Source organism: Kogia breviceps, chromosome 2 (genome assembly GCF_026419965.1).
Source record: "Kogia breviceps isolate mKogBre1 chromosome 2, mKogBre1 haplotype 1, whole genome shotgun sequence".
NCBI lineage: Eukaryota > Metazoa > Chordata > Mammalia > Artiodactyla > Physeteridae > Kogia > Kogia breviceps.
Genome location: NC_081311.1, coordinates 46,638,373 through 46,650,897, shown reverse-complemented (window position 1 = coordinate 46,650,897; position 12,525 = coordinate 46,638,373). Strand labels below are relative to the sequence as shown.

At 35.0% G+C, this 12,525-nt stretch overlaps 1 protein-coding gene across 5 annotated transcripts in view; it reads left to right on the top strand.

The window, feature by feature from the left end:
- Positions 1 to 12,525, top strand: part of ZFAND4 (zinc finger AN1-type containing 4) — an 84,688-nt gene that overhangs the window by 58,545 nt on the left and 13,618 nt on the right. For all 5 annotated transcript variants that reach the window (XM_067025141.1, XM_067025140.1, XM_059055117.2 and 2 more), the window contains one exon: positions 6,955 to 7,102. In XM_067025141.1, coding sequence (XP_066881242.1) covers positions 6,955 to 7,102 — 148 coding nt within the window. The remainder of the gene's footprint in view (positions 1 to 6,954; positions 7,103 to 12,525) is intronic.

Here is a 12,525-nt window from a genome sequence, read left to right as displayed (position 1 = left end):
TGGCTTACTATGATTCTTTACCTCCTTTCACTTTAAAACATTTACTAAAAATTTACTGAAGTTTTATAGTCAGTCTTTACACTAGGCACTAGGTTATAAAGATTATATTACCTCCCTTCATGGAGCATGCAATCTGCTATAAATAGTATCTATAATATAATTTTGGCAGTTGTTATAAAAAGACATCAACATCTCTGGAAAAGCAGATAAGAAGGCCTTCATTTTGCCTGAGAGGTGGGGAGTTAGGGACAACCTCTGAGAAAAAGTGACCTTTAAAGAGGAGTAGGACAGGCAGACAAAGGAAGGAAAGGTATTACGAGTAACTAAATTTAATTCCACAGCATAAAAACCTAGTTGCAATACCGTGCATACAAAAGGTAACTTGTAGTCTGGAAATCAGTTTCTACGTGTTGGGAGTCTAGGCACAGTTTAGCAAGGTGCTCTGCTCAGGCTCCCACAAAGCTGCAGTCAAGGTGTTGGCAAAGTTGTACTCTTACCTGGAGGCTTGATTGGGGAAGAGAATCTACTTTTAAGCTCATTCACTTTGCTGGCATAATTCATTTCCTGACAGTCATATGACTGAGGGCCCTGGTTCTTTTACTGGCTATTGGGTAGAAGCTTCCCTCAGTTCTCTTTTGATTAACTCAAAATCAACTGATTTGGGGCCTAAATTACATCTGAAAATCCCTTTACTTTTGCCATATTCTGTTGTATAGAAGCAAGTCATAGGTCATGCCCAAACTCAAGGCTAGGAGAGTGTACAGGGAGTGAGCACCAGGAATTGGGAGTCTTGGAGATTCCTTTAGGATTCTGCCTCACCTCAGAGTGTTATGTGGAAGAGAGATTGTACTCATTCTTTGGGGCCAGAGAGCAGATGTGACAAATGGGCGTTGACTGTTGACTCTACGTGTCAGGCTCTGGTTAGCATTGCTAACATGCCTTAAACGTGTGGGCTAAAAGTAGAGGAGAGGGACCAGTGAGGGCTGCAGCTTTAATCCAGGGTCTCTCACTTAGACCATGAATAGAATTTCTTTATACCAGTCTCTCCATGTGCTAGCTAGCTGTTGTTTTGGTTTTCTTCCTTAGGAAATCCTCTTTTGGCTCTCCTTTCCTAAAGGAGAACATCTAAGCTCCATAGCTTAGCATGGAAGGCCCTTCAAAACCTGTTATCATCATTTTTCTAGGTCTCTTTAATTATGCCATGTTTTTGTACATCATTTTTCCTTTGCTTAAAACATCATTTACTCTTTTTACCCCAGTTTTTCCCCAGTCAGCTTCTATTTGTGTTTAAGACATAATCCAAATGTTGTTACGGATTTCAGTTAAAATTGTATTATTATTGTTCCTCTTAAGATATTTTTTATTTTTCTTTTCCTTTCTATTCACTTACCAGAATTGGAGAAGGGATAGGGTAGGTGAGGAAGCAGAGCAGAAAACCTTTTCTGGTCATACCTTATCTTATTCTAGGAGAGGCTTTCTTAGTCCACAATAGAGGGCAGCAAACTTTTTCTGTAAAGGGCCAGATAGTAACTATTTTAGGGTTTCCAGGCCAAGAGATAAAAACTAAGGATACCATGTAAGTACTTATATAACAAGAGACAACAAATTTTCACAAAATTTTTACAGACAAAATTCAAAATATAAGAAGAATAGTGTGTGTGTGTGTGTGCACGTGTGTGTGTAATTCAGGTCTACTGATGAGAAGAATGGAATTCTTTTGTGTGGTAGAAGTAGTTTAGTTAAGGGGGTGAAAGCTAGTGTTGCCTACCAAATTTGCAGAATCAGTTGTAAAAGTTCATTTGTTAATATTGATCTGGAATGAGATTTTATGTACTTTATCTTTCAAAATTTCATTCACACAGATAGGTACTTGCCAAATAATGATAGCAGTCCATGAGCATATGATTTTAATTGAGCATATTCATCACTTGGAAGGCATTTATAGAATTCTGTTAGAGTCTTCCCTTGCTCTTTGCCTTTAGCATTTCGTTATGTTGCAGATCAGTCACTTCCAATTGAACATAGGTAGAGCTTCTCAATTGCACATTTAAATAGATTTTGAAATACACAGATTTCCTTTAACTTGCAGTGAGGTATGAAAACGCTGCGGGGAGTGTAATTGAGTTTGGAAAGTATGTCTGCTGCAAATGTGTGTGGGAATGGAGATCTCGCTTTGTTTTTAACTTTTGAAAGCATGATATTACATGTGATTCCAAGTAATGCTAGTTGTCAGTATGACATTGCTGCAGTGTAAGTTTCTCATGTAAGTACTGTTTTGCCTTGTAATCTTAGGTGGAATTCACTAAGGAATATTATCAAGTACGCAGCACAAACTAATTTCCAAAGGCATTATGCATTGGATATTAGCGGTTGTGAGTGGTTATTCTCATTAGAAAAATTCAGTGTCAGCCCTGAGCTGAAAAAAATCACAATAAAGTTGCTACTGGCAAGCCATTGAACTAATGGTTAAGTCCATGAGACAAATGAAGTCCACCATTGACACTGTTAGTTCAGTAATTCAGTAATAATAGATTGAAATATTTACTGCACGATTACCTGCTAATGAATAACACAATGAGTAACCATAGGTTTTAAACACCTTACATTTCATTAGCTTTGTACATTTGTTCAAGAAAGCTTGTTTTTTCTGTTCCACACATACTTTTGCTCCATCACTTGTAGATTTTACTTCAAGTTGTACTGTTAGTGTTTTAGCAATTTCTTTGAAAATATTCTTAAATGTAGTTGTTTCATGCAGACAATACATGGGGGCTAGTTCTTCAGTCAATTCAAATTTGGTTTTGATACCCTGAGTAAGCAAAAACAACTGAATAGTATCTAGCTTATCTTGACTTGTCAAAAGCCAAGGAAAATGACTCCAAATCATTTGCCTGATTTTTTAATTAACTATTGATGTTGCTTCCAGTGATTTCAACTCTTCTAGAAATTGTTCTTGCCAAAGAAGTAGTCTTTAAACAAGTTTATTTTCTTTGGATACATTTTTTCAACTGCTGTAATAAAAAATGGCTTAATTAATTCACAATTGGTAAACATTTCCTTGTTTGGCTAGTAAATAAGCCACTTGGAAATTTCTTTTGGTTGCACTCTCATTTTCATTTATTTTTGTGAAGAAATTATACTGTGATGAGATATTCCATTTTAAATTTTCTGCTTTTTCTGACCATTGCTTTTCTGCAAGTTGGGAATGTTTTGATGAGTCCTTAGTCTGATAATGTCCAAATATGTTGTTTTTCTTTAGCATAGCTATAGTGTCATTGTATAATAAACACCATATTTTGCTATTTAGTTGATAGCAAAATGATCCACTCTCTACTGTGTCTTAAAACTGCGGCATTTGAAGTCCACTTTTCTCTTCATTTTGACATGTTGGGTACGTACTGGTAATAAAATGTCATTGTACAGTGATACACATGGCAATCAAAGTGTTGTTGATTATGACTGTGCCACTGTGATTTATAGTGTGCTAAACCACAGTACAAAGAAATGAGAGAGCCACATACAATTTCTTTTGCATCTATTCAACTCTGCCATTGTAGTGTAAGAGCAATATGCAGTGCATGCAATATGTGATCAAGTGAGTGTGGGTGTGTTCCAGCAAAACTTTATTGGACACAAATGTGAATTTCACATAATTTTCACATTATGAAATGTTATTATTTTGATTTTTTTCAACTATCTAAAAGTATAAAAACCATTCTTAGCTTGTGGGCCAATCAAAAATTAGTGGTGGAGGCTTCTCTGGTGGCACAGTGGTTAAGAACCCGCCTGCTAATGCAGAGGCCGTGAGTTCGAGCCCTGGTCTGGGAAGATGCCACATGCTGTGGAGCAACTAAGCCCATGTGCCACAACTACTGAGCCCACGAGCCACAACTACTGAGCCCACGAGCCACAAGTACTGAAGCACGCACGCCCAGAGCCCGTGCTCTGCAACAAGAGAAGCCACCACAATGAGAAGCCTGCACACCACAACTAACAGTAGCCCCCGCTCGCTACAACTAGAGAAAGCCTGTGCACAGCAACAAAGACCCTACACAGCCAAAAATAAATAAATAAAATAAATAAATTTATTAAGAAAAAAAAAGTGGTGGACTGAATTTGACCTTGGTCATAGTTTTCTGACTTTTGCTCTAAGAAGAAACAGAGGATTATTTGATTCATTCTGATACAAAATCTATTATCAGTCATCATTTTTAGTCTCAAATCTTTTTAGTTAATTGTGCTACCTTACTGCTTTTTTAAGTGGGAAGAAATAAAAGGAGGCATTGCAACACTTAATTAAATGGTAACTTATCTGTGAAACTCACATAAGGAGTTGGCTTCAGGGTGAATAATATTCTTGTTGGAATAAATATTACATTTGCCCATCTCTTATTCTTTAATCCTATTATTAGGTTAAAAGATTTAGAAAAAATTAAATATAGCATTCAAGAAAATATTTAGAATATTTAAAAATAAAGATATTCTTGGATTAAGTTTATAAATTACTGTGTTATCCTGGTCTAGTTACATTTTTCCATTTAGAAAAAAATTGGGATTGGCTTCTAACTGATCCCATGAATCTATACTTTGTGAGAGAAAACACAATAATGTGGTATTTTGAAAAAATTAGGTGAATTTTTTTAAACATATATTTTTAATATTTATTTATTTATTTGGTTGCACTGAGTCTTAGTTGCGGCATGCGAACTCTTAGTTGTGGCATGCACGTGGGATTTAGTTCCCTGACCAGGGATTGAACCTGGGCCCCCTGCATTGGGACCGCAGAGTCTTAACCACTGTACCACCAGGGAAGTCCCCAAATTAGGTGAATTTTAAAATGTTTTTTTATCCTCTAAAATGCAGCCCATGAAATATTTATCATGATTGTACTTTTTAACGTACAAATACACACACGCACTGGTCTCTATGGGAAAATAGTAAAGGACCAGTTTTTTATGACAGGAAGGTTGAATCAGAAACCTCTTTTAGTATTCAATATGGATAAATTTAAAATGCCATGGGACATAACAGAGAAGTAGTTGAAGTTAAAGTATTATAAGGTGACCAAAAATAGAATATACTTGAATCATTCCTTCCACCTCTAAGGGTGAACTGGCAAAAATCTTCACCTCAACTTTCCTTTTCAGGTATAGTTAAGTTCAAGATGAGACCCTTCACATACTATAAATTCTGTTAATTAATTTGGATTCATAAGTATGACGCAGTAAGGTCTATTGTTTGCTGCCTGGGGAAGCAACAGGAAGTAGTATAAAGAATAGACTTCGGAACCAGACAGAGGATTTGAATCTTAGGTGCACTATTTACTAGCTCTCTGGTCTTGAACAAAATCATTTAACTTCTCTCACCTGCAGGTTCCTCATTTATAAAATGGGATATAATATCATCTTATGTAGTTTTTGTGAGGATTAGAAATAATATGCGGAAAGTGCCTGGCAGAGTAGACATTCAGTAAATGGTAACAGTGTCAATTTAGTGTTGTGTCCATTGTGTCAATTTTCATATTATACTAGGCATCTATAATAGATCGAAATGATAGTCACGAGCCAAACACTAGGGACTGAATTGGCTATGGAGACCAATTTCCGCCATTCTTCCTCCTGATACCTGTGGCTGCTGTGAGATGTAATTAACCCATTATTTCAGAATGTCACCCGTTTCACCATGTAAAGTTTAGGAATGGGGCTATCCACTCTACTTTACCTTTGTGTGGTGGTAGTATGTCCTTCAGAAGTGTTATGGAATATGCCCTATTAAGGTTATCTTAAATTGTTTCCATTTCTTATAGAACAGGAAATCTTATTAATTCTCATACTGCTTTAGCGTAGATACAGTAAATTGGGCACAGTGACTAGTGCACATGCTTCTTATGCTCAATTTAAAATTTCAGTCATTCTTCAAATATGCTGAGCTTGTGTACCATTTTAATTTTCCCATTACTGAAAAAGCTGAATGAAATTTTAATTATGTTTGTGTTCAGTTCAGCAAACGTTTGTTAAATGTGTGCCAAGCATTGTGCCAGGTGCTAAGACTAGGAAGATGAATGAAGCCTAATATATATTTTTTAAAATTTATTTTTGGCTGCATTAGGTCTTCACTGCTGCCTGCGGGCTTTCTCTAGTTGTGGTGAGCAGGGGCTACTCTTCACTGCAGTGCACAGGCTTCTCATTGCAGTGGCTTCTCTTGTGGAGCATGGGCTCTAGGCGCACGGGCTTCAGTAGTTGTGGCACACAGGCTCAGTAGTTGTGGCGGACAGGCTTAGCTGCTCTGCAGCATGTGGGATCTTCCCAGATCAGGGGTCGAACCTGTGTCCCCTGCATTGGCAGGTGGATTCTTAACCACTGTGCCACCAGGGAAGTCCAAGCCTAATATTAATATCTGCTTTCAACTTGCTTACATATGGGGGAATAAGAGGGAAAGATAGACATATAAGAATAAATATGAGGATAGTGTGATAGTGCCATTATATTATGGCATTATATTGTGGCATTATGTAGTCACAGAGAAGGGGCTCCAAATAATAAATATGTTAAGTTATGAATAAATGGTATTGTGATTGATCAGTAATTGGAATGTTTTACATGTTTAATAATTTGTGTCATGACTTGACCAAGGTGTCTTTTTTCATTTTAAAATCTGTGCTATTCTGTCTGGTTACATTTCCAAGCATAAAAGATCTTCACTTATGGTATACTGACTTCAGAAAAGCAGAGCTGTACTAAATTTTCAGTAATGCTAGATCATGATATTTATCCCCATTTACTTTTTTTCTCATAAGAAATATATTTTTGAAATACATTTGCCTTGAATTTGTATTGACAAGATGGATTTATCATTTTATCATTAGCAACATCTATAGTTTGTATTGCATTTAAAATATTTTTAGTCATTGGGCAGGTATACGGTACATTTCAATAGTTATTATTTTCTTTGCAGTGGTGGTTCTGTGTATAATTTGCATACTGATGAAGATGAGGAAATAGAGCCTTCTCCTTCTGGGCAACAGATAATTGAAAATTCAATAACTATGAATAAGATGAAACTGCTGAAGGCTAAGATGGAGAACATGAATCTCAGCAAAAAGGTGAAGCTTGGCCAGGTCTTTCTCTAGTATATCCTTGCAGGGCTCACAGCATTGAGTCTGTTGGTAATTGTGGAAAAAAGAAGATTTATTAACTATTATTCATTTTAAGTTTCTGGCCTCAGTTATTTATTGAGATAGTAAATGTGGTGAATTGATTTTTTTAGGCCAGCAGTGTATTTAATGTGATAATACTGCACTCAAAATAATTCATGATTTTAAAAAATTACATAGTTCTAGAGCTAAGAAGGATAATAAAAGATAGACTAACCTTAATTTTGCAATAGTTACTTTTTTAAATGCTGTTCATATTTACTTATAATGGATATCTCCACTACCTGGATGTTGATAAGGAATGTTCAGCTTTACTAGATACTGTCAGTTTTCCAAAGTAATTGAATGAATTCTGTCCAGTAGTGAATGAGAGTTGCAGTTTTCATGCATTCTTACCAGTATTTGATATGGTCCTTCTTTTTTGTTGTTGTTGTTCTGATTGGTGTGTAGTGGCATTACATTATGTTTTTTTTTAAATAAATACATAAATAAATTTATTTATTTTTGGCTGCGTTGGGTCTTCGTTGTTGCACGCGGGCTTTCTCAAGTTGCGGCGAGCTGGGGGGCTACTCGTCTTTGAGGTGTGCAGGCTTCTCGTTGCGTGGCTTCTCTTGTTGCGGAGCACTGGCTCTAGGCGTGCGGGCTTCAGTAGTTGTGGCACATGGGCTCAGTAGTTGTGGCTCGTGGGCTCTAGAGCGCAGGCTCAGTAGTTGTGGCACACGGGCTTAGTTGCTCTGCGGCGTGTGGGATCTTCCTGGACCAGGGCTCCAACCCATGTCCCCTGCGTTGGCAGGCAGATTCTTAACCACTGCACCACCAGGGAAGCCCTACATTATGGTTTTAATTTGCATTTCTCTGATCAATGAAGTTGAGCACCATTCATGTATTTATTGGGTATTTGGATATCCTTTTTTGTAAAATGCCTGTTCAGATCTTTGGCCCATTTTTAAAATTGGGTTGTATGTGTTTTGCTTATTGATTTTTTTTGGAGATCTTTAATATTCTGGATATGTTTTTTGTCATATATATGTATCACCACTCTATTATTTTGCTTTTCATTCCATTAATAATTTTTTCTTTATTGAAATGTACATAAAATAAAATTCACAAGTCTTTAATAGAGCTTGATGAATTTTTACATTTCTATACAGTCATGTAGGTATAACTCAAAATAGGTATAACTCAAAATTAAAATTTCTCTCCAGATTTCCTTGTAACCTTTCCCATCAATACCTGCCTTTTCCTACTCCCAGAAATAACTACTATTCTTACATGTGTCACCATGAATTAGTTTTTACTGTTCTTGAACTTTGTATAAATTATATCATGTATAATACACCTTTTTGTGGTCTGGTTTCTTTTGCTCAGCATAATACTTTTGCAGTTCATCCATGTTATTACATGGGTCGTTTCATTCTCTTTTACTGCTGTGTACTAATCCATTGTATGACTATACAGGCATACCTCGGAGATATTGCAGATTCGGTTCCAGACCACTACAGTAAAGCAAATATCTCAATAAAGTGAGTCACACGAATTTTTTTGGTTTCCCAGTGCATATAAAATTTATGTTTACACTATACTGTAGTCCGTTAAGTGTGCAATAGCATTATGTCTAAAAAACAATGTACATACCTTAATTAAAAATGCTTTATTGCTAAAAAATGTTAACCATAATCTGAACCTTCCGTGAGTTGTAGTTATAACATCAAAGATCACTGATCACAGATCACCATAGCAAATATACTAATAATGAAAAAGTCTGAAGTATTGCAAGAATTACCAAAATGTGACCCAGAGACCCAAAGTGAGCAAATGCTGTTAGAAAAATGGCATCAATATAGACTTGCTCAGCACAGGGTTGCAACAAACTTTTAATTTGTAAAAAATGCGGTTATCTGCAAAATGCAATAAAATGAGGTATGCCTGTACTTCTTTTCTTCCTTCTTCTTTTGACATTTAGGTTGTTTCTAGTTTTTGGCTTTCATCAACAAAGCTGCTTTGAGCATTCTTATACATGACTTTGGTGGACCCATGCACTCTTTTCTTTGGGGCATATAGCTAGGAATAGACTTGTTGAGTCATAGGGTAGGTATTTGTGTAGCTTTAGTTTTGCTAAACATTTTTGTGAAGTGTCTGAACCAGTTTACACTCGCATCAGAAACAGGAGAGTTCCCGTCTCTGTCACATCCTCACCAACACTTGACATTGTGAGTCTTTTTTATTTTATCCATTCTGGTGGATGTGTAGTGGTTTTAATTTACATTTCTCTGATGGAGAATAATGTTAAACTTTTCATATGCTTATTCGCCATTAAGATATTGACTTTTATACCAAGTCTTTATATCAAGTGAATCACACTGTTTAAATACATCCTTTTTTTTTTTAAGATACTGACTTTTGTCAAGTGCTTGTTCAAATATTTTGCTCATTTTTTAAATTGGGTTGTCTGCCTTTTGCTTACTGATTTGAAGGAATTTTTATATACTATGGATACAAGTTATTTGACAGATACATGATTTATAGATATTCTAACAGCTACTATTTCACTTTCTTATTTTTTAATGAATATTCTTTATTTTAATGTATTTTAACTTAACAGTTTTCCTTTTATGATTACTAGTTTTTATAAACTTTTAATGAAGTTTTTTCCTACCACAGGGTTTTGAAGACACGCTCCTGTGTTTTTTATCCAAAAGCTGTATGATTTTTCCTTTCTCATTTAGATTTACAATCCATCTGAAAAAAAAAAAACCAAAATGTCACAACTTTAAAAAGCATATATAATGTAAAGTAGGATGAAGACAAGTTTTTTCCAGGTGGAGTACAGTTGACCTAACTCTATTAAAAATAAAATCCTTTCCCCACAATCTTAAATGTTTATGTACTTAATAACAGAACATCAAAATGCATTAAGCAAAAGCTACAGAGAAATAAATTCATAGTTATATTAGATTTCTAATATCACTTGCATTGTCAAAAATTGATAGGAAAGATAGACAGAAAATCAGAAAGGATATAAGAAGACTCGATCAACTGTAAACCTATTTGTCCCTATTGACATTTAAAGAAAGCTCCACCTAACAACAGCAGAATACACATTCTTTTTAAGTGCACCCAGAGCATTTACTAAGATAAACTGTATTGTATGCTATCAAACAAGTCCCAATAAATTTTAAAAGATTCAAATCATACAAAAAATGCTCTCTTCATAGTATGAGTGTGTTTTGTGCTTGGTAATTGCAATCATTGTTGCTTTTGTTGTGGTCATCCATTTACAATGCTTGGTGTCAGTTTATTTATCTCTTGTAAAAATAAAATACGGTGTGTGTGTGTGAAAAAAAATGCTCTCATTACAATGGATAAAATTAAGAGTCAACCAAGATATCTGGAAAATCTAATATTTTGGGAATAACACACTTCTAAGTAACTGATGGGTCAAATAAGAAATCCAAAGGGAAATTAAAAAGAATTTTACATTGAATAAAATTATTCTGATAATGTGGTGAATTTATTTTTTTAAAGATGAAATCAGTCTTAGAATGAACCACTCTTGGTTGTAGTGAATTTTCCTTTTTATGTCTTTAGATTAAATATCCTAATATTTTATTTAGGATTTTTGTTCATCAGAGAAATTGGTCTTTAATTTTCCTTTCTTTTCCAATATACAGCAAGGTTGAAAGAATTTTACAGTGAACACCTGTTTATCCACCACCAAGATTCTATAATTAACATTACAAAATTTTTAATTATAGTAAAATAAACATAACAAAATTTACCATCTTAATAATTTTCAGTGTACATACAATTCAGTAGTGTTAAGTACATTCACACTGTTGAGCAACCAATCTCCAGACTTTTTCATCTTGCAAATGGAAACTCTATTCTCATTAAACAACTCCCTATTTCTCTACTCCCCCAGCCCCTGGCAACCACAATTCTACTCTGTTTTCTATGAATTTGACTTTCTTGAACCTCATATGAGTGAAAGCCTACAGTATTTGTCTTTTTGTGACTTATTTCACTTAGCAATGTCCTCAAGGTTCATCCATGTTGTAGCTTATGTCACAATTTCAGTACTTTCTAAGGTTGAGTAAATATGTATATACAGCATTTTACTTAACCATGCATCTGTCAATGGAGACGTGTGTTGCTTACACCTTTTAGCTATTGTGAGTAATGCTGTTATGAACAAGAGTATGCAAATATCTCTTTGAGACCCCACTTTAAATTCTTTCAGAAATTTACCCAGAACTTTAAGATCATATGGTAATTCTATTTTTAATTTTGGGGCGAACTGCCATACTGTTTTCCATAGCTTCCAGTTTCTTCGTATCCTCACCAATACTTGTTTTTGTTTTTTTTTAATAGTAGTCATCCTAATGGACGTGAGGTCGTAGTTGTAGTTTTGATTTACAGTTTCCTAATAATTAGTGATGTTGAGCATCTTTTCATGTTCTAGTTGGCCATTTGTATATCTTCTTTGGAGAAATATCTATTCAAGTGTTTTGCCCATTTTTGAATCAGGTTATTGTTTTTGTTGCTGAGGTTTAAGAATTCTTTATATATTCTGGATATTAGCCCTTTATGATATATATGATTTGCAAATATTTTCTCTTATTCTTTGTGTTGCCTTTTTACTCTGATGGTAGTATCCTTTGATACACAGAAGCTTTAAATTTTGATGTAGTCAGTTTATCTGTTTTCTCTTTTGTTGCCCCTGCTTTTGATGTCATATCCAAGAAACCATTGCCAAATCCAATGTCATGAAGCTTTTCCACCTGTTTTCTTCTAAGAATTTTATAGTTTTAGGTCTTTGATACATTTTTAAGTTAATTTTTGTATATGGTGCAAGGTAAGGGTCCAACTTCGTTCTTTTGTATGAAGATATCCAATTTTCCCAACTCCATTTGTTGAAGAAATTGTTCTTTCCCCATTGAGTGGTCTTGGCATCTTGTTGAAAGTCATTTGACCATATATGTGAGGGTTTTTTTCTGGGCTCTCTGTTGTAGTCCATTGGCCAATATGTTTGTCTTTATGTCAGTACCACACTATTTTGATTAGTGTGGTACTGACATAAAGACAGTGTCACACCAACAGCTTTGTAATAAGCTTTGCAATAAGTTTCAGCTTTGCAATAAGTTTTGAAATCAGGAAGTGTGAGACCTGCAACTTTGTTCTTATGTGTCAATATTATTTTGAGTATTTGGGATCCCTTGAGATCACTTACAAATTTTAGGATGGATTATTCTATTTCTGCAAAAATGCTATTGGGATTTTCACAGGGATTACATTAAATCTTTATATCAGTGTGACTCATGGCTTACTTAGAAGCGAACCTCTTAGTTTACAAACGTGGAATATTATGTACC